Here is a 23,218-nt window from a genome sequence, read left to right on the forward strand (position 1 = left end):
CCTAACGTAGCCAACATAGAGAGCAGCGTGCGGTTAAACCGCCCGTTGGGGTCCCCTTGCGGGTGATAATGGAGTCGCTCGTGATTTCGTGATGCCCAAGGTAGTCAACAGCTCTCTTTATCAGTCTCGACTCAAAATCTCTTCCCTGATCAGAATGAATCCTAACAGGTAAGCCATAGTGAACAAAATACTTTTCGACTAGGATCTTAGCTACCGTCAGGGCTTTCTGATTCTTTGCAGGAAAGGCTTGAGCATATCTGGTATAGTGATCGGTCACAACCAGGACGTTACTAATGCCTCTGGAATCGGGTTCCATTGACAAAAGTCAATACACACGAGATCCATAGGACCACTGCTGGTGATTTGGTGTAAGGAGGCGGCTTTCTTGGCAGGTGTTTTGGCGAAAGTGATGCACAGTCCACAGTTCCCAAGACATATTTCTCTGCCTCATGAGCCATTTTGGGCCAGTAGAATCTTGCTCTTAGGAGTTGAGTTACCCTCTCCACGCCTAAGTGGCCCATGTCGTCATGAAGAGAGTGCAACACCACTTCTCTGAACTCAGCAGGCAGCACAAGCTGTAGTGCCTCCTCTGCAGCTTTCTTGCTTGCCCTGTACAGAAGTCCATCTCTCATCAGTAGTCTGCCAACTTCCCTCTTCATCAGTAGCATCTCGGTGTCTAAATCTTTGTTGCTAGGCCAGACTCCCTGTTTCACTGCCTCAATCACACGTCTGATCACAGCATCCCTCTTCTGAGCAGTCATCAAGTCCGCTTTTGATAGTTACACCTCAGCTCACTGGAGCAACTGAGACGAAAAGGCATACACTTCCGGAATACATGCTGGCGAAGCTCCTAATTGTTCCACATACCTGGGGGACGAATTTGGGGATACGTCCACTTCCACCCGCCGACATATGGACTTCACTATGTTCTGAGACATGCCATCCCACTCCCCACCTTCATGTAAGTTGCGAGACAGCAAGTCAGCATCAATGTTTGCTTTTCCAGGCCTATACTTTACATCGAAGTCATAGGTGGCCAGGGCTGCCAGCCAACGATGACCTGTTGCATTGAGTTTGGCCGTGGTAAGTACATAAGTCAACGGGTTATTGTCGGTGCGTACGGTGAACTTCGCTCCATAGAGGTAGTCGTGAAATTTATCAACGACAGCCCATTTCAACGCAAGGAACTCTAGCTGATGTACAGGGTATCGTTGTTCAGGAGAGCTCAACTTTCTGCTGGCAAACGCCACGGTCTCAACCCTTCTGGATGTTCCTGATAGAGTACGCACCGGTGCCCTTTGAAAACTTGGCGCCTGTGTGTAGGACATATGGCTTATTGGCATCAGCAAATGCCAGTACAGGTGCATTGAGCAGACACTGAATGATACGATTGAATGTGTCAGTGCAGGACTGATCCCATCGGTCATTAAATGGTTCTGAGTCTTTAAAGTAGGTCTTGGTCTTGTCTGGGGGGCTTGTTTCCTTCCATGCTGGGTGGGGGGCATAGCCCTTTGTCAGCTCTGTGAGGGGCCTAACGATCGCAGAATAGTTTGCTATAAAGCTGCCTATAATACCCACAGAAACCTAGAAACGACCAAGAGTTTATTTAAGATCTGTGGGCCTAGGCCACCTAGCGACTGCCTCTAGCTTCTCAGGGTCAGTAGCAACACCATCAGCGGACACTATGTGACCCACATACTTAACCCTGGGTTGACAAAATTGACACTTGTCAAGGGATAGTTTTAGCCCAACCTCTTCCAGCCTATCTAACACCCGCAGGAGGCGTTCTTCATGTTCTTCTAATGAACGCCCAAAGACTATGAGATCGCCTAAATAAACTAACACCTGAAGGAGATTCATATCACGACAGCTTTCTCCATAAGTCTTTGGAACGCTGCAGGGGCTCCTGTTATGCCTTGAGGCATTCTTTCGAATTGAAAAAATCCGAGGGGACAAATGAAGGCAGTTTTTTCTTTGTCCTCCTCTGCCATGGCGATCTGGTAGTACCCGCTGCGTAAGTCGAGAACGGAAAACCATTTGCTCCCAGTTAAACAATCTAACGCATCATCTATGCGAGGAGTCGTGTACTGGTCTGGAATTGTACGCCTATTTAGGGTCCTATAGTCAATGCACATTCTGATACGCCCAGTTTTCTTTCTGGCTATCACAATTGGTGATGCGTACTGGCTACGTGACTCCTTAATTATACCAGCCTTTAACAACTCTTGCAAGTGCTGACGAACATCATCAATATCCGCTGGAGCTAAACGTCTTGAACGTTCTCTGAATGGCTTTGCGTCAGTCATCCTGATATGATGTTCCACCTTTGCCAGGCCGGCATCCCACTCGTGCAATGAGAATACGCTTGCTCGCTCACATAACTTTTGACGGAGTCGCGCTTTCCATTGGTGTGGTATGGGCGAGTCGCCAAACTGGATAAGTTGAGGGTCTAACTCTGTTGGCACAGTCACAGCCTCAGTGTCAACTTTCAGAGATGGAACGACTGGATCAGCGTGACACAGCTGGCCTACGACAGTTCCAACTGGAATGACTGTTTTTCATAGACTCATTCTGGATGAGGACAGTGAGGTGATCATCCACTGAGGTACTCGGCATGACCATAGGCTGTAGCAGTACTCCAGATGGTAATGGAGCGGTGGGTGATGCCTCAACCATCAACATGTCTTTACCCAGAGGCCTCTTCAACTCTACTTCACAGATGGCGCAGCATTCACCACCCGGAGGTAAGGTTAGAGAGCCTGGACCCATCCACTTCACACATGCCACTTCATCCTCTTCACTCTCAGTGGTTGGTTGGTCGGTGTGAACGATGGTATTCTTTGTCTTTATGCCAAGAGTCTGTGCAATGTCCACCCCTGTGGTCTCTCGGCAGAGCTGGGACAGTCGCTGGAACAGGTTGGCATTTGTGCCTAAGATCACAGGGGTCTTTTCAGGACTTTTGGGACTTGGGCAAATCAGAGCAAGAACGGAAAGAGTCTCCTTTGCACCTGTGACCTTTTCTGAAAATTCCATCTCCACTACAACATATCCCAGGTAGGGGTAACTGGTGTCACTTAAACCCCATATAGCCAACCCTGACACTGGCTGGATTGGGACATCAGGTAAGTGGTGCTTATACCAGGTCTCAAAGATGATTGTGATTTGAGAACCGCTATCCAGAAGCGCATCACAGTGCTGGCCATTTATCTTCACTGGAATGATTGAACAGGGGCCGATCAGTCCTTGAGGAATGCCTCTTTTAAGGGTGGTTACTTCACTTTTCTTAGCTGAGCACACGGTGTGATGACCGCCTGATGCTTGGGAAGATGGACCACCCTGTTTTGCTTTCTTTAGAGACTGTATCAGCTTTTGAATCACTTTGCCCTGATTCTCTGCATTCTGGCATTTGACAGAGTAATGGCCGTTTTCACCACAGCGATAACAAAAGTTCCCATCTGAGTCGTTAGATGGTTGCTTTCTATTATCACTATGGGCTTGTCTTGATGGCTCTACTCTAAGAACTGAAGTAGTGGATTCAGAGACTTTAAGCTTATGGCCGGCCATTTGCTTCTGTAGGTTCTTCACCTGTTTTCTTAAAACATCTACTTCCTTATCCCCACCTGTCTCGGGGGTGGGCATCTTTGTCATTGACACAGATCCTTTGCTATCTGCTACAACCTGGCTAGGCAACGTACTCATGGCAGTGAACATTGACTTGAGTTCTTTAATTTCTGTTCTCAAACTATCAACATCATCCTGTCTACTGTCTGTAGTAGGGTTTGTATGAACTCTCTGGACAGAGGTGTTCAGCTTCATCCTAGAAGACTCATACTCTTCTTCACTCCTGATCTCACTCAGCAGTTCCAAGAATGATGGAGGGTTTTCCTTCCTTTCCCTGAGTTTGAGTTGGACAAGCATCATATCGGAGTGGACAGCACCTCTCAGCAGCTGCTCCACTCGAGCACGGTCAGCACGGCCTGTAGGGAGACCTCCGCGACGAACTACCTTGGTCAACGACAACTCTACACGCCTAAGAAAATCAGACAACTTCTCCTTTGGCTGCTGCTGTAGCAACCTAAAGGCAAAATACAGGTCTTCACCCGTCTCAGCAGACCCAAAAGCACTCTCAATGGCTTCTAAGCATAGAGCAGGACTAACCTCCGGATCACCAATCCGCACAGCCTTTACAATAGCTAACGCAGGACCTTTCAGACTTTCCATGATACGCCGTCGTTTCTCCTTAGTAGAACACTCGCTCTCCTCGACCATCAGACGCGCATGCTCTAGCCAATGCTCAAGAGACTCTTCTCCAACTGGAATTGGCAAAGTACCTGAGAACACTCTCAGACGACGGTAACTGCTGTTCTCACCTGATGGTTTCCCCATCTTAGTCAACAAATCCCCTACCGCACGAATAATAGACTCTACTGAGCCACCCTCCGGTGGTTCTCCCAACAAACTAGTTAACGGGCTTAGAGGAACACTCCCGCCAGAAACAGGACTTTCCGAAGCAATAACTATCCTCCATTTCTCTGTTTTGCCATCTGGCACCACTTCAGAAGGAACTTTAGTGGGGTCAACCCGCTCTTTGCACTCGCATAGCACTGTAAGACGATTCAGCTTCAAACTGAGAGTACGTCCTCTCACTCGCACTCGGCCTAAAGCTTTGATTGTTCCCATTGTTTCTTCAATCAATGCGTTTTCCACTTCTTCTAGAATCATCACCATCACAGCATGGTCTTCATCCAATTCTTCTCTTTTGCACCAGTCTTTGAGCTCTTTAACTAGTTCTACAGTGCTATTCTGAGGCTCCATTTTCTGTTAGGCTTTTAGGTTTTCTCTACAAATTTTTTTTTTTCTTTCTTAAAGAAGCTAATAAATTCTGAGGCTAATGCTAACCGCTAAAGCATATGTTAACCTATAATCAGTATCAGTATTTAGCTTCTCAGTAAACTTCAACACTTTGAGAAACGAACAAAATTTTAACTGCTACTGCTAACAGCTATTAGCATCAATTTACAAATTAGTTAATTGCATTAATTAATCCATCCCGGACGAGCCCCCATTTTATGTAGCGCCCCCTAGCGTGTCTGGCTATTAATGTGGAGTGCGCTCCCCGAATTCCTATGTGGTGAGAGATCTCTCTCTCTAAGCTTAATTAATGCTCTAAAGTACTTCCCTAATTATTATTTGTTTGTTAGCATTTACAGCTATTTTAATACCTACCCTAATGGTAGCTGGCAACCTAATGTAAATATCAATACAGTGTCTTTAGCGCTAAGTTAAAGAAAAGCACTAAAGGTCTGCAGCTATCTCACTTAGTTAACTAAACATTAACCTTTTTAAATGGCTATCAATACAATAAGTGCAATAAGCATCAACTGAAATGTCACTTCTCAATCAGCATTTAACACTTTTACTTTAAACCAGGCTAATTTTAACTCAATAATATTATCTTACCTTAAGGATCAAAATCATAAAGATCGTAAACCCAATGTAATGCAAGTCTTCAACAAAAATACGTTTAAACTATTTACTGAAAAAATATAGTACGCACATACAGTTAAAATATAAGTGCAATTCAAAAACACAGTTCAATCCAATGGCTACTTCTGCAAACAACACATTAAATCACATACAGTTAAAGCTAAGCCGGCAAATAGAATGAATACCCAGACAGTCATAGGAGGGAGGACACGTTGCAGGCCTGTATCGCGGGCTTGGGGCCGCCGAGACCTCAAACAAAATGGTCGCTAAAGCCACTGCGCAGCAAACAAAGAAAACTCACTGCTGCGGTAGTGCTGGTCGTTGTCGGTTGTCCACGCCAGCCTTAACGCTGAGCTGGCGTCTGCGGGTGGTTGAAGACGCCTTCCAACAGCTTAGTAGGGGATGGTTCTGGAGATAAGTGCTTCTTCAGACGATGCACAAAAGGGCAACCGAAAGCAGGCTACTTCGCTGGCAAAGTCTTTGTAGCTAGATCGCGCTGACTAGCCGTCCACTCTTTCTCCTCGTTGAGAACTCTAACCGAAGTTCTTCAAAACCATAAACTATTACACTGCAAACTTATCCAAATGTATGTAACTCACTCTTTGTGTAGTATGCAGGTACATTTACTATCACACTTATTAACTTGGTGTTTCACCAATTTCTAAGGTGGCAGTACACAGCGCAGTTCTCACTCGTGTCTCTCTCTTTTCCCGGTCTCCTTCCTTCTTCCTCGTGACCTCTAACCCCACTCCTGATTGGATCTTTCTTCCAGGTAAGTCATTTTTTTAATTAACTTAATTTTTTAGTACATGTAAACATTTTTAACACATTCTTAACAACATGAAATGTGCATTATAAAGAAAATAACCAAAATGAAAATAGTAGTTTTAGGAAATAGCCTAAATTCCCATAGGGCTACACCCGGAAGTAGAAGAATCGACGTAGGCTGGAGGGACCACCTCTCTGCTAACTCCCATAGAAGTCCATTCATTCTAGGATTTTTTGAAATACCATAACTTCATATAACATATATCCTGTGCCGATATTGTAGCTTCTGTGTAATCCACATAAACACTACAAAGGCAAAACAGACTCCACTACCTCGTCCGTAACGTTGGTTACCCATAAGAAGAATGGTTAGCTTGTTCGGTTGGAGGGAAGCTAGCTTTGACGTAATCTTTCTTTTCGCCCGTTAGGGAGATAACCGTATTGTTTGGATAAGAAGCTCAGTCCACCTTACTGTCTATGACGGTAACTCATAAGCAAAACCTAGCATACACCGAATGTGTTAAGGTAAAGCATTACACAGAGGCAACCTAATAATAATAAAAAGTAAACCTATTTTTTTTTTAAAAACGGCACTAATCATTACAGAGGTTTTCGATGGATTGACCGTGAGGTCGAAAAGTGGAAAGAAGATTAGCTTCAAGGCTATAACTTTTTGTTTTGTTGACTGTTTTTGAAGATGATCATGTATGGTAGCTTCAACATTAACACGACTTGGTGAGGATGATATTAATAATAATACATAAATAAATGTTTAACTTTGATGACTTTGAAGGCGAAGGAAGTGTGAGAAGAATTTCTGTTTATCTATCATATGAGTTACAAGATTCAGTTCGATGGCTAACGTCACAAAGTTAAGTGTGAGTCTGCGCAGTACTTGGGGGACCAACTGAAAAATCGTTCTATTTGACTCAGTGCCCTCCCATTGAAAACGACGGAGTCTGTTCGTCCATTTCTTTTACTGTCTATGGGTACTTCAGACTTTGGTTGCTACTATTCACAACTACCATCATCATTATCATGTAGTTTCCAAGGTGTGTGCACAGGTAGATAGATAGATAGATAGATGGATATATAGATAGGTACTTTAGTCATCCCGAGGGAAATTTTAATAATTTAAACAGTTTAGTTAGCTGGCTAGCTAGCTAGCAGCTGGCTGAGTTTGTGTAATTTCCTGAAGTGGAAAGAGATTTTGTTCAGGCCTTAATAGATATCCTTTGTTTGAAAATAAATCGTTTCTATTCTTTCCTCTTAATTCCATGTGTTGCAACTCTCACTGGTAACTTTGTTAACTTATCCAGCAAACTATTAAAAATTCACGACTGTAACAAAACACTGCAACTCGCTTGCCCTCGAACTAGTCCATCTTCCGGTTTCCGCCTTGTCGCGCTCGTCTGAAAAAAAAAAAAAAAAAAATTGTACCCGTGCTACACGGCCAAAACCCTGGCGCGCCAGAGAGATCTACGTCATTTTGACGTCACATTGTCGCGCTACCGGTCGGGTGCGTCAGGTATGTAGAAGCCATTAGTCCTGTCCATGTATGTTCTCAAGGCTCGAACGGGGCATAAAGTGTTTAACCTTTGCTCTTCCGCTGATGCAAAAGGGGGCGGGTGAAAGGCTATGAGCTCCCAACACCTCGCAAGAGAACGTAGGGAAGCATTTCGGTACAAAGGTCGGGTTAGGTTTGAGAAAAACCTTATCCCCATTAGAAGAGAACTGAAGGCATGAGGCGTGCACCGAAAATGCATGCAAGTCACTAACACGTTTAGCCGAGGCTAGCGCAAGCAATAGGGCTGTCTTGAGCGACAGCAATTTCAAGCTTATATCCCCAATAGGCTCAAAGGGCTGCCGTGACAGCGCATCCAAAACCAAAGGGAGATCCCATGACGGGATGAGCTTTTTCGAGATTGGCAACGAGCGTCGCACCCCCTTCATGTACCTGCGTACTAACGGGTGCTGACCCACCGTGTCATCATTGAAACCAAAGTGACACGCTGATATAGCCGCCAAATACACCTTAATGGTGGAGAAGGATTTCCCCTCCTCCTTAAGGTCTTGTAAAAAGCTGAGAATGTCTGAGACAGAGCACTGATATGGCACTAGATGACGCACGTCACACTACTTTTCAAAGACTCGCCACTTATAGTCATACAGAGACCTAGTGGAGAAAGCCCTTGCGCTCTGGATGGTAGCCACGCCGTTGGGCGGTAATCCCAGCGCAGTCAGGTTCAGTCTCTCAAGCCCAGAGCGCCACCCGATCTGGATGGTTGTGGTAAATTTCCCTGTTCGCCTGTGATAGCAGGTCCGAACGTAATGGGAGCGCCATCAGGTGCGCACACAGCAGGGAGGTTATCTCCACCGTCCACGGGGCTTTGTGCCATCTGGGTGCTATCAGAATCATCGTAAGCCCCTGTTCTTTCACTCGGGTGAGAGTGGGAATAATCAGACTCAGAGTGGGGAAGGCATAGAGGAGCACTCTGGGCCACGGGTGGGCTAGTGCATCTACGCCGAGAGGCGCGTTCTTGTCCCGAAGCGAGAAGTACAAAGGACAATGGGCGTTTTCACGCGAGGCGAAGAGATCTACGGCTGCTCTGCCGTATCTCGTCCACACCAGTTCTACTACCTCCTGGGTCGCACCCCAACCCCTCAGGGATGCGCGTCTGTCGTTACAACTTTCCTCGCGGTCACTGCCCCGAGGGGAGTGCCGTGGGAATAAAACTCCGCGGATTTCCAATGGCGCAGGGCATTGCATTTGCCTTTGCAGTGCATTTGCGCGACACTTTCACATCTCGGCGGAGATCGCACATGGGATCGAGGTGGACAGATGCAATCCATTTCATGAATTCCCTCATTCTCAGCAGCCCCAATGGCAAGACCTGTATGGCGGAAGCCATGAGGCCCTGTAGTCTCAGGCATGTGCGAAACTTTACCCTCGCTCCCTCTCTGAACAGTGTGAGGCAGTTCATGAGAGAGCGTGAGCATGGCAACTGAGTTCAGCTCCAGTCCTATGAAAGTGACATTCTGGGCGGGAGTGAAGTTGCTCTTGGCATAGTTTACCATGAAGCCTAGGGAGTTTAAGTGCACCCGCACCCGTTGTGTGTCCCGAAACATCTGGTCCTTGGAGCTGGCCAGAATGAGCCAGTCGTCCAGATATGTTAATATTATTATCCCAGGCATGCGTAGGGGGGCTAACCCCGCTTCTACACACAGGCAAAATGTTTTGGGGCTGAGGGCAAGCCCAAATGGGAGAACTGTGAATTCGTAGCATTCGCCTTAATAAGCAAAGCGTAGAAACTTCCTGTGTGGGGGATAGACGTCAATTTGGTGAAAAGCGTCTGTCAAATCGATCGATGTAAATAGTTTTTTTGTATTGAGCGTGATAGAGTGTTGAACATTAATATCCTGAAATGATATCGTCTCAAATGTTTGTTTAACACCCTCAGGTCCAGAATAGGACGGAGCGAGCCGTCTTTCTTCGGAATTAAAAAATATCGGGAATAATATCCCTGATTCCCTTCGCATGGGGGAACCTCCCGAATTGCTCCCGTTAACAAAAGAGAGTTGATTTCCTCCTCTAGGAAGTGGCCTGAGCCCTCTTCCGTTTGAGAAAAGACTATACCGTTGAAACGCGGGGGCCTTATACCGAACTGTAGGCGGTAGCCTCTCGATTGTCTTGACCACCCACTCGGGGACGGACGTGGCTTTCCACGCTGCAACGTGTTGAGCCAGTCACCCTGCCGTCAGCCCCTGAGTGCCTGTATGAGCGTGCGGAGTGAGAGCCCTCATATGCGCTGCACTTGGCCGTAGCCTCATATGTTCTGGTATTTGATTCTTTATGTTCAAACACACCATGGCCGTAGCCTTTATTGAGAATGTGTGAGTGGTGTAGTGCGAACGGTGTGGTGACACTGCCTGTGCACTGAACATTCCCAAGTCTCCCCCCACGAGCGCGCTCTGGCTTGGGGAGGACGGGCTTTCTTTTCTCAGCACAAAGAACGGTGCTGGAATTCCCGTTGAAACCGGGGAGGTGGAGCGCTCCCCACCTAATTCGAGTCTCCTCCTCTTTAGCGGGGAGACACTCAGGTGCTAGTCCAATGGGCTGGCAGCCGGGGAACCTGGACTAGAGAGCCGATGGTCACGTAGACCGCTTCCTCTTGGGATCGGCCGGCTTCTTAGCCAGTAAGCTGGAAAGCTTCTGGTAGCTTCGTCTAACAGCTCGTTAACTGACCGAAACGTCAACAATCACGCCCGGCGGAGGCTGATCCGGTGGGCTACTGGATGTGTCCTCCTGCAGGCAGTTAAATGAAAGCGAGCGATGACGGGTCGAAGCTCGCGCCAGAGTATTGATGGTGCGCCCAATCCAGCGAAGCCGAATGTCATCTGATGAGAGGCAGCGCAGCATCATCCTTTATGCCACGGATGTGGGGCGGGGCTATCCATGGCGTCGGATTCGCGTTGCTATCTGTCAAAGCCAGACTTGGTGCAATTGGTTACCACGTGCTTTTTAACACCATATCTCTACACCTGACAATCATATGCATTTGTCATGTATACAGACCTTACAGGCCCTTGAGTCGTGGATCTGCTCGAGGTTTCTTCCTATATGTATCTCCAATTCTAGGGAGTTTTTCCTCGCCCCTGTTACCCATGGGCCTCTCTCTTTCTTTTCTTTTCTTCCTTTCTTTCCTTTTTCTCTGATTGCCGACATTCTGTAAAGCACCATGATACATGTGTAATGTTTTGGCGCTCTACTGTATAAGCAGAATAAATTGAAATTAAAATTGAATTTTCGCGTAACAAGTAGTTTCCTCATCACAGTTGGGTTAATACAAAAACATTGCTATACCTCATTATACATAGTACTTATATATAAATACAGTAAATATCTTGGGTTAGACTCATGTGCATGAATTTTGACAGATTTTATATTCCTCAAATGAACAATATGAACGTATCACCGTACTTGTAACATTACTGAACGTCTCTGTTGTCTGTACCAAACCATAGGTCACTGGCTGGGTCAGTGGACACCGATGGGGAGTTCCTGGATAAGAGCAGTACAGTCAGAAGTGGCTCTGCTGCATCACCTGAAATGACAAGTGGCCCTTTGAGAGAAATGATGCACAGGATGAAAGCTGCCCTGGCTACCTTAAGGAGAACTCATACCTCTGAGGTCTCTGAGACAGCTGTTCTACGCTCTGTGTCCATACTCTCCACTCACACTGGTGAGCACATCGTATCCAACGTCTCTGAAGCCATGAGAGATGCGCAACATGGAAATACATTCCACGACTCGACTTGCATCAACACAATCCTGAAAAGGCTCGTATCCAGTGGGAATATCCACAAGATCGCCAAGAACCTTGTTCAGTCACTTTCAGGATGTTCTTCAGAATGAGAACGTCAGCCAGACATCCATTCCTGTGGCTGCTAGTGGAAGCACATCAGATTCTGAGACTTTGCCAAAAGGAACTCCAAAGCGGACTTTAAGTGCCTCTCACGTGATTTACTCCTACGCAGAAGCAGCCATCAAGGATTTGCTTCAACCGTATTTTCTTCCTGGTATGGTACAGGACGCCAGTGAGGATGTTGCCTCGGCCAGAGTTCCCCTTCTCAGGATTCAAAGCTTCCAATCTTCTGATGCAGGAAGAAGTATCCCCCATGTGCCCTCTAAAGCTGAGTGCAAATTTAAAGATGTGGCCAATCTATTCACTCTGCTCAGTCTGATGCAGTGGATGACGTCAGAGCCACCACATCCTCTACCAGGAGCCAAAGCGCCAAATCTGCCACTGCAGGCCATGAGCCAGACATGGCACTGAACTACGCATCCCAGAAACTATCCCACTAGATCTGTTCACCAGGGTTATGGTTCACCAGGTCATGGATATCCTCCACGTGGAACTGACCAGGCACCAAACTGAAGTTGGGCCCATTGTGCAGCAGCAGATGAGTGCACGTCCATCTACCGGGACCTCTGTGCCAGACAGCAGTGACTATGGCTGTCTTGTCACAGTTCTGATGCTCAGACTGCTGGCCAAAATCATGGATCAACAAACTGCCTCTGCCGATATGACGGATTGCTCCCGAGAGTTGATTCAGAAAGTCCTCTCTGAGTTCAGCAGTGCCTCAGGAACGCCGAACTTCCTGACATATGAAAGCAACACCAAGATCCAGACTTTGTACAGAAGCATGGACAAGTTCCTTCTGAAGGAGTTTGGACCTGAGGCTCACGGCATTGAGGAAAGAGCTGCTGCCTCATTGTGACACAGAGGCAACTTCTGCCCCATCAACTCCGACTGCTGCACCCTCTGAGCCACTTGAACCTGTGCCTGGAGCAGCATCTGGGCAAACCACCAGAAAGAGGCCCAAACTGAGGTTCAGTATGAAGGTGCAGTGATATGGCTTTGTGATCCTTTACCTTTTCTCACGTGTCCTGTTTTGAGCACAATAACAATATAGTGGTTATTCACATGTGGAGGTATACAGGTAGCACAGCTCATGTGTTTCCCCATTCCTCGTTCAGATGCCAAAAAGACGCAGCAAGAAGGTGGCTCCCACTAGTGCCTTTTCTGACTCAAGTAAGTTTTAATACTATTATTGGTGGTGTTGTTGATGATGGTGTTTCTGTAGCTGATGTTGTTCGGTGTTGTGCGAATTTTTCCTCTCTTTGGCAGCTGGGCATTTAGAGAGTCCAGCCTCTCGTACACCATCTAATAAGGCTACTCCTGTTGTGTCTGCGTCGGGCCAGAAGACTCGTAAATGCTCCTTTTTCATCAGGATGTTCGCTTGCTGCATTCAAGGCACATCTGAACCTTGAACATTTACTCTCTCTTTCTCCCTCTCTGTCTTTCTCTCTCTCTCTCTTTCTCTCTCTCTCTCTCTCTCTCTCACACACACACACCTTTCCATGAATAAATTCTCCTTCCCCTAAATAAATTCCACTCTTTCTTTGTTCACTTTAAAAATTAAGTAATATTGAGGTAATAACATCTTCAGTTTCATACAGTGCTGTCCTGACAGCCTGGTATAGCAGAACAGAATTTAATTCTGGCAACATGCCATTCAGATTTGTTAGTGTTCAGATGTATTAAGAGTTGAGTTTAAACCCAGCCTGGCTGGAGCCCAGTCCAGTTTGCGTCGCGTAAAAACAATTTTATAGGGGGCACGTAACTGTGTTCCGTTTGTGACGCATAAAAACAAAACAAACATTGAATAATTGAGTATTTTCACAGGCTTAATTTAAATTTACAGGGGAAAACAGGAATACATAAAATGAAATAATGAACTTATACTTTTAACTTCAAGAGGACCCATCATGAGTGCGGATGGGGTCTGGGACGCCAGATACCACTGTTAAGCCTTTTGGAGGTGTTGTGGCCTAATTCAATAAAATGTTTATGAAGGAAGGTGCCTCCTTGAAAACCCTGGTGAAATGCTCTTGAAGGCTGTTCTGTTGGTGATGTTTTTGTTACAGATTTGTGATTTGTTAGTGATTTTGGTTTTGATGGTAAATAGGTTTGGTTATAGATCTCCTACCTAGGTAGACTGAGTACAGTTGAGACACCTTAAATATCTTGCTTGCAAGCCCAAGTTGTGATTTTTGCTATGCACATGCGTATTAGTGCCCTCTTTGATCATGGAAAATTTGAACGACACAAGTATCTCCCATCCAAGGATATCGGCATTTTTTTTTTTCCAAAGTAAGAATTTCACTTCACCATGCACCTTCGACAATGAATAGCTCATTACACTTATGTTACTGTTAAACATAACTGGTATCATTACAAACATTATTCTGTGTCCTAAAAACTGGCATATTCTATGGCATTGTGTCATGTAAGGTCGTTGCAAAATCTAGAGAAATGTGTGAGGTGGTCAGCGGGGGACAATTGAGACACACATTGGATTGTGTTATTACTTGAACATTCCATTTGTAGGCTACTGTTCGCCATATCTGTTCCTGTGTCACATTTTGTTCATGATGTATTCCTTTTTACCAACGCTAATTTAAATGAAATGGGTGAATTTTAACTACAAACACTTTCCAATTGCTATGTTTTTATTTATTCAACTTTCCAACTAACGGTTAGTTAACTACTGTATACATCATTAAAGATGGGTGTCTCAACTGTAGGTGTCTCAACTGTACTCCATACAGTTGAGACACAGTCAAGACAAAAAATGCACCTTATGTTTATGAGCTAATTGTGGAAAATATAAACTACTTATGGGTATTATTGATTGATAATATTTTAGTTTACAAGCTAAGGAAATGGCATGTGGAATGTTGTGTGGAAAATCACTTCTTTTCAGTATCTATTTTTTGTTTGATTTTGTGTGGGCAAAAAGTGTCTCAACTACTCAGTCTACCCTATAGCACGAAGAATCCAACATCTTTCCTGTGTGTATTATTTAAAAATCACTGATAAGGACATGTTGAAGTCATGTGTGATGTGTGCAAAGAAATTCTGAAATACAATCTCGGTTTAAAAATAGAGGCAGAACTAAGCCACAATTTCTCTTCAAAATCAGACCTGGGCGGTGGGAACTTAAAGGCAAACATCTCCTTGTCAGTGAACTTTTCGAACAGGCCCTAGCTGCTATAGTAAATGGATGATTGGTTTGTCAAAACTGATCCAGTTAAAACGTGAATTGTGCTGGATGTCAATTTGACAGTAGCCCTAGGTAGCTTAATGTAAACAACTAAAGATCTAGACTGAGAGAATTAGGCTATGGATATACAGCGTTTCCTTAACGTTAATCAACAACCACAAAGGTTGGTAGAAGAAATTTACAAAGACGACGAAAGTACAGGGTGTAATGTTAATTCTGAAGAACAAGAGGTCGTCACAGCCGAAGCTAGCATTAGCCACCACATCGGTGCTGTTAGCCGACACTGAAACCAAATCAAATTGTCCTGCATGCCTTTTCTCAGGCAAAACAAGAACTTTTAACTGCACCTGGTATGGATAGCAGAAAGGTAGCAGAATTTAGCTGGAATACTCCATCCAAGCAGACCATTGTGTTACCCATGCAGAAAGTTTCTCTGGTGTGTAGACTCGACCTCGTGCAAATGGTAGCAGCAAATAATATGACCATGCCATGTCATCTATTTCGTTCAGGCGAACATGGTTTTATGCCCTCCCTAAACCTCGCTTCAACCTCTCTGCCTAAACCCTTGTATTTACTGACCCACATGCAGATAACCAATCGTATTTGTTATTTACATTTATGTCTCCTGCATGCTTTATGTTTCACTCGTGGCATGGCAGCATTCGGGATGTAGAATGACTATCCATTAACATGTGACGTACTACTACATGAAGTTACGGTGTATGACCACAGGAGTGGAGTATTTACCTTCTTATGAGTGCGATTATAAAAATGAACTAGACTGCATTTCCGGCGGGAACTGCGAAAATGTGCTTGCCCTGGTCCGGTCAGCAACGTGAGCAGACAGTGGCATACGCTATGCTGAACCTGGCTTGATCCAGGCATTGTAACGGTGCCTTTCAGTGTTGGAGCAGTGGCAATATCCCAAAAGCTCTAGGAGAGGGCTATTCAACTATTGGCTTGCGGGTTGAATGTGATTCGTTGGATTTTACCTTTGGCCTGCCTTCGAATTTAGCTTCTATGACTGAGATCAAATCAATAAAATAAAATGACAGCAGTGATTGGCTGCAAAAATAAATAATGTCACGTGTCTTGCGCCTCTCAAACTGGGCTATCAGGTAACCTACAGAGGAATTGAAATTATGAAATATGACCAAGGCATTAAAAAAGCTACTTGTTTGTCAGATACTTTTTCACTGATTTATTTTAAAAAAAATATGAGCTATGAGTGTGAATGTTATATATTCCATCCCACAAATTATGTTTTACTGGTTTATTTGACAAATAATGTATATGGATTTGCTCTATAAAGACCGTATGTCTGTTTGGGATTGTTTTGTGAGCCTGGGGTTGTTTTGAGAGCCTATTGATGTAGCCTATCTCAGAATAAAGGAATACTTCATATTACTCTAAACCACCGTCTGTAAATCAACTGTATACTACTGTCTACATTGCACTATATTTCTTGACCTGTCTCTGTATGTTTCATCACCGTTCTATACTTTGCCTCACATTGCAACACAGCTCAGATCTTTGGTTGCTATGAAGGCCAGTCGTTCTAAATGGATGGTTGCTATGGCCAAAGGCCAGTTCTATCTCTGCCGTTGTCAAGCGGGCATATCGTAGAATTCTGATTAACCTTATCTTATTTAAAACATCTCTATTTTACTTATCCCACTTCCATACAGTGGGTCCCATTAAGAAGTGGCCACTTCATTCGCGCTTACCGTGATTCACACAGCAGCATTAATAAATTAATCTGTCACCATATGCCTATGCCTACGTTTGCAAAGAAAACATTTTAATTTGATCCACATTAAACGTTACATTTCATGTACATGTTGACAATGAGTAGGCTAGTTTTGGTTGTTGGTGGTGTTATTGCATCCCTTAGTTATGCCTACAATGCTAGTTCCCTCGCGATTGGAAGCTCCTGTAGACAATAGTAGACGCATTTCAAAACATCGCGTTAGGAGTCCTTGCCACTTCTTTTAAGCAGTCACAGACGTAGGTGCTACTTTTAGGGCTAAAGTGCTTCGTGAATTACTGTTAGTAAAAAAAATAATATATGTCCTAAAGTTACATCGCGGATGTTAAGTTACGAGTGCAAGCATCTCATATCAAATGACCATGGCATTACGCTAAACAACATAAATCCCAATTAGCAACATACAGTAGCACTACATCTCCTCCTCCCTATAGCTAGCCACACAAGAAATTAATGATACTAAATCTCTGCTTAGCATGCTTCTCCGCTTAGCATTCTAATAACAGAAGGGGCACATTTATGTTGACCACTACAACATGACTCATTATGTCTGTAACGTTAACTGTATAAAACACTTACTTTCATAAAGGACGACACCATCCAGCACATGGAAACCGATATTTTAGGTTCTTGGCCACAAACTCAAAACGTGTCTCTCTGACGCCCTGTTCTAGAATCTTTGCTCTGAAGGCTGTGTTGTTAAGGCAACATCAAATAAACGAAATGATAGTCTTTCAGTATTAAATGTGTACGCAGGATTCCCGAATGGATGTGTGTGGTTTGCAATTAGAATAAACAAGAAATAACATTTCCAATAATTTCCCATGATAAATTACATAATATTTGCACCTTCCTTACTTGGGAATCTCACACCGTATTTCAAGTAGGCTACACTAGTGAAATGCAATACAACGTTGCCACCTAGCGTTCAGATAGTTCTAGGCTATTTAACATTAACGTTGACATTGATTGTTTATTCTTTTCGTCAACTCCATGCTTTTAGGAAAACAATCTTTTTATCATAGTACCCTCTTCAATGAGCGATTACCAGCTCGTTTTTGTAACAGAGATAGCTGTTTATTATCCCTAGGTTTACAGAAACACCTATTCATATTAATACGTAGCCTATGGAGTGCTGCCGACCACTGTTCATTACGGCCCAGAATGCCTTGCATGTCTTTACAACAAAACAACACAGTAAAACCTAAATGCCCGTAAACATATGCATTTGCATACTTGTAACATTTTTAATAATACTCTCCCATCATGATATTTAACAATAATGAAAAATTTAATTTGAATACCGTCAATGTGAAAACAATTCTATTATGTAAGCTATATATAGCTACTGTTTTCCTTGCTATATCAGTTCGGAAGTCCATACTATCCCATGGCAGAGCAAGGATTTCATGACTGGGCAAGGTTGCCTGCAGACATTGTGGCTGCACAGAGACATTGATTAGACTTGGAAGGCATTGTGATAGAAGGTGAACGGTGAGGGTTTTGAAATACGCGTGGGTGGTTTGCAGAATGATGGAAACTTTTGGAATATTTTTTTTTTTAGCTTATGCACCCTCACACTGGAGTCCCCAGTTCATATACAAAATTTGGTATCGATATGTGACAGTGTTCCTGAGATATGGACGACTTCCTGTTTCGGAGCTTAACCGCCGATTTCGTTTGGCTGTGACGGGCAAACGCTTTTGAAAATCAAAAATCCTTCCGGTAACTTTTGTGAGGCATGGTCCAAGGATAATGTACGTCAAGTTTCGTGGCGTTCGGATCAAATTTGTGACCTGTGAAAATTTAGTTTCGCTTTCTGTTCAATCCAATATGGCGGATCTTTAACGGCACGCCCAGCTGACGTCATCTTCGCGACCAACTTACACCGGTACTGACCGGACGTTTTAAAGTTGGAACGGTGTCTCTGTCTCAAAGGGCCTAGGCGCTAGGGCTGACAAAAAATTAGGGAGACGGGAAAAATAATAATAAAACTTAAGAAGAACAATAAGTGTGCTGCTTTGCAAGCACACTTAATGAAGTAGTCTATTGTCTTGATTTGTGTGCGATTGCGATCTCATTCATTTTTTCAATTACATTTTTTGATATCTTATTGTTTATATATGTTTTATCATACTGAATGATCACCACGTAGGATTGTATTTAGATTAAATAAAGATTAGATTTATGAATATTTGTATGACACATTCCCTTTTGGAGTTTATTTTGATTATTTCATTATCATCACAAATCTGAAACTTTTTTGTCCCTTTCCGGTCCTTAAAACTATCTCCTTGGTTGTTTTAAACGTGTGTATTTTCTGAAACAAAAGTAGAAAGTTGGCAGGATAGGCCTACTCATCATCTCATTTTCTTTTTTCAACAACCATACGCTGAGTGGCTTGCCATTGCCAGGCATAAAGGATGTTTCTTTTGATTGATCCAGCATTCAGCCCGTATTCCTGTAGAGTAGCCTAGTACAAAGGATGTGAAACCCAGATTCAGCAGTGTTGGTCTTAAGCATCTAACAATAAGCATCTAAAATTCTAGCCATACTGTTTCAAGGTACATCCTCCACTCTTGATGTAAATTATTTAGGCTTATAATGCAAATCGATCTGGCAACTTTTGGCTATATAATATTTTAGTTAATCTCTCCCCCTTGCCTGGGATGATTCTGTGGCCTACCCCCATGCCTATTCTGCAATTGGCTGGTGTTATTCACACCTCAGTTTGCTTCCTGGCACAAGGTATCTGGGTGAGGCCAGAGCATGCACCTTTTGCTTGTTATCTTGATAAGATCACCATTTGGGAGATTACCCTTTACCATGAATCTCATGTTAAGTCAGGGACAGTAATTTCTTACAAGTGTTATAAGTCAGTCGCTTTGGACAAAATGGTCTGCCAATAACATGAACATTAACATTTATATAGTTTGTTTTTTGCCTGTGCCACTTGACATGGGGATATTTTTCTTTGTCCATGCTGCTATAAACTCAGAAACTGTTGATAATGGCAACTTGCTTTATGACATCATTACTGTAAGCTTTTGCAATTATGACATCACAAACAGTAAAACACTGTCCCCTCGATTTCAGACAAATGTATCATTTACTTAGTCCCTTCAGTGACAACAGGTTGAGACTTTAACTCTTCTAACTGTTTTGATCATCTTCCAAAAAATGAAAAAGGCTCGTGATAAAGTTGAAAGTGAGAGTGGAGCAGGTTTTATTTCTAAATTAACATATGGTGCTCTACATATGGTGGAATATCTATTCCTTGTATTTCAAGTATATCTCTATATTTCCGTGGCCAGCAGGTCCCTCCCAGCATGAACAGTGTTCATCAGGACGCAGTCATAGCTCCAGCTCAGGATCTGCCCCTGGCTTTTTGGAAGAGACTCACCTTTCTTCTTTTCAGGAGTGTATACTGAGTTTCTCTGAAGAGTGAGTTATGCTTTATCAATATTATTCGATATTATTAACATCAGATGGTTGAACTAAAATATTGTTGATGATTGAAACTAATTATTGCCTGATACACTGACATGTTCTCTGTTCTGCCTCTTGTTTTCTGCAGGGAGTGGGAGGATTTCAGCAGCCTGCTGAACACTCCTGTATGTACTGCTGTTCCTGTCATTCAGACTGGTTTACTGGTTAAAATTCAACATTCAACAAGATTTGTTTGGTATGTTTTTGTTTGTTGCTATTAATTATGTTTTTTGCTGACTGCAGATGACAAGGACTCAGTTCTCTGAACTCTGCATGGCCATCTTGAAGGTAGTGAGTCTTAGCTCCATGATAGTGATTGTACCTGCGTACATCTCCGTGGCGAAGGATGCTGGAACTCCAGTCAGCAGAACCTCAACATCTTTTCCCTCACCTCAATTGAAAGGTAAAATCTAGCAACAAGACATATAGAAACCATGTATTCTTGTGTGTGAGAAGTAACAAGTAGTTTCCTCATCACAGTTGGGTTAATACACAAACATTGCTATACCTCATTATACATTGTACTTATATATAAATACAGTAAATATCTTGGGTTTCGACTCGTGTGCATGAATGTGGACAGATTTCATATTCCTCAAAGGAACAATATGAACGTATCACCGTACTTGTAACATTACTGAACGTCTCCGTTTTCTGTACCAAACCATAGGTCACTGGCTGGGTCAGTGGACACCAATGGGGAGTTCCTGGATAAGAGCAGTACAATCAGAAGTGGCTCTGCTGCATCACCTGAAATGACAAGTGGCCCTTTGAGAGAAATGATGCACAGGACGAAAGCTGCCCTGGCTACCTTGAGGAGAACTCATACCTCTGAGGTCTCTGAGACAGCTGTTCTACGCTCTGTGTCCAAACTCTCCACTCACACTGGTGAGCACATTGTATCCAACGTCTCTGAAGCCATGAGAGATGCGCAACATGGAAATACATTCCACGACTCGACTTGCATCAACACAATCCTGGAAAGGCTCGTATCCAGTGGGAATATCCACAAGATCGCCAAGAACCTTGTCAGTCACCTTCAGGATGTTCTTCAGAATGAGAACGTCAGCCAGACATCCATTCCTGTGGCTGCTAGTGGAAGCACATCAGATTCTGAGACTTTGCCCAAAGGAACTCCAAAGCGGACTTTAAGTGCCTCTCACGTGATTTATTCCTACGCAGAAGCAGCCATCAAGGATTTGCTTCAACCGTATTTTCTTCCTGGTATGGTACAGGACGCCAGTGAGGATGCTGCCTCGGCCAGAGTTCCCCTTCTCAGGATTCAAAGCTTCCAATCTTCTGATGCAGGAAGAAGTATCCCCCATGTGCCCTCTAAAGCTGAGTGCAAATTTAAAGATGTGGCCAATCTGTTCACTCGAGTGATGACCTTCCAGGTCATGGATATAGTTGATTCCGAGCTGGAGAAACGTCAAAAGTCATCTTCTTCCCGGTTGTCTGATAGATCCAGGATGCTGTCATCAGCTGGTAGAGACGTAGATGACACAGCTATGGAACGTTCCTCCACTCGACACCCTCTGCTTCATACCAGCCAGGATCACAATGGTGGTCGGTTCTCTGGATTCATCGAGAGATTTCTTTCAGAATTGAGGGTGTCTGACTCTGCTCAGTCTGATGCAGTGGATGACGTCAGAGCTACCACATCCACCAGGAGCCAAAGCACCAAATCTGCCACTGCAGGGCATGAGCCAGACATGGCACTGAACTACGCATCCCAGAAACTTGGGGACCCACTAGATCTGTTCACCAGGGTGATCGGTTCACCAGGTCATGGATATCCTACACGTGGAACTGACCAGGCACCAAACTGAAGTTGGGCCCATTGTGCAGCAGCAGATGAGTGCACGTCCATCCACCGGGACCTCTGTGCCAGACAGCAGTGACTATGGCTGTCTTGTCACAGTTCTGATGCTTAGACTGCTGGCCAAAATCCTGGATCAACAAACTGCCTCTGCCGATATGACGGATTGCTCCCGAGAGTTGATTCAGAAAGTCCTCTTTGAGTTCAGCAGTGCCTCAGGAACGTCGAACTTCCTGACATATGAAAGCAAAACCAAAATCCAGACTTTTTACAGAAGCATGGACAAGTTCCTTCTGAAGGAGTTTGGACCTGAGGCCATCCTGCAGAGAGCTGTGGAGACACAGGATGTGTCCTTTGATAACATCTTGCTCACGGCATTGAGGAAAGAGCTGCTGCCTCATTGTGACACAGAGGCAACTTCTGCCCCATCAACTCCGACTGCTGCACCCTCTGAGCCACTTGAACCTGTGCCTGGAGCAGCATCTGGGCAAACCACCAGGAAGAGGCCCAAACTGAGGTTCAGTATGAAGGTGCAGTGATATGGCTTTGTGATCCTTTACCTTTCCCACATGTCCTGTTTTGAGCACAATAACAATATAGTGGTTATTCACATGTGGAGGTATACAGGTAGCACAGCTCATGTGTTTCCCCATTCCTCGTTCAGATGCCAAAAAGACGCAGCAAGAAGGTGGCTCCCACTAGTGCCTTTTCTGACTCAAGTAAGTTTTAATACTATTATTGGTGGTGTTGTTGATGATGGTGTTTCTGTAGCTGATGTTGTTCGGTGTGGTGCGAATTTTTCCTCTCTTTGGCAGCTGGGCATTTAGAGAGTCCAGCCTCTCGTACACCATCTAATAAGGCTACTCCTGTTGTGTCTGCGTCGGGCCAGAAGACTCGTAAATGCTCCTTTTTCATCAGGACGTTCGCTTGCTGCATTCAAGGCACATCTGAACCTTGAACATTTACTCTCTCTTTCTCCCTCTCTGTCTTTCTCTCTCTCTCGCTCTCTCTCTCTCTCTCTCACACACACACCTTTCCATGAATAAATTCACCTTTCCCTAAAAAAATTAAGTAATATTGAGGTAATAACATCTTCAGTTTCATACAGTGCTGTCCTGACAGCCTGGGGTAGCAGAACAGAATTTAATTCTGGCAACATGCCATTCAGATTTGTTAGTGTTCAGATGTATTAAGAGTTGAGTTTAAACCTAGCCTGGCTGGAGCCCAGTCCAGTTTGCGTCGCGTAAAAACAATTT

At 44.2% G+C, this 23,218-nt stretch overlaps 2 protein-coding genes across 7 annotated transcripts in view; both read left to right on the forward strand.

The window, feature by feature from the left end:
- Window positions 1–13,128, forward strand: part of LOC125297166 — a 37,612-nt gene extending 24,484 nt beyond the window's left edge. For all 4 annotated transcript variants that reach the window (XM_048247314.1, XM_048247316.1, XM_048247312.1 and 1 more), the window contains exons 6-7: window positions 12,797–12,851; window positions 12,948–13,128. In XM_048247314.1, coding sequence (XP_048103271.1) covers window positions 12,797–12,851; window positions 12,948–13,090 — 198 coding nt within the window. In that variant the 3' untranslated portion in view covers window positions 13,091–13,128. The remainder of the gene's footprint in view (window positions 1–12,796; window positions 12,852–12,947) is intronic.
- Window positions 13,129–19,774: 6,646 nt separating this feature from the next.
- Window positions 19,775–22,994, forward strand: LOC125297169. 3 transcript variants are annotated; one of them, XM_048247330.1, is made up of 7 exons: window positions 19,775–19,862; window positions 19,972–20,098; window positions 20,232–20,268; window positions 20,387–20,546; window positions 20,814–22,492; window positions 22,627–22,681; window positions 22,778–22,994. In XM_048247330.1, exons 5-7 carry the CDS (start codon window positions 21,932–21,934, stop codon window positions 22,918–22,920), a joined length of 759 nt encoding a protein of 252 aa, XP_048103287.1. In that variant the 5' UTR covers window positions 19,775–19,862; window positions 19,972–20,098; window positions 20,232–20,268; window positions 20,387–20,546; window positions 20,814–21,931; the 3' UTR covers window positions 22,921–22,994. The 3 variants fall into 3 exon arrangements, 1 of the variants encoding a protein (XP_048103287.1); XR_007193970.1 differs by having other exon boundaries at window positions 19,780–19,862; window positions 19,969–20,098; XR_007193971.1 differs by lacking the exon at window positions 22,778–22,994 and having other exon boundaries at window positions 22,627–22,771.
- Window positions 22,995–23,218: the final 224 nt, after the last annotated feature.

This window comes from Alosa alosa, chromosome 7 (genome assembly GCF_017589495.1).
Source record: "Alosa alosa isolate M-15738 ecotype Scorff River chromosome 7, AALO_Geno_1.1, whole genome shotgun sequence".
NCBI classification, from domain to species: domain Eukaryota; kingdom Metazoa; phylum Chordata; class Actinopteri; order Clupeiformes; family Clupeidae; genus Alosa; species Alosa alosa.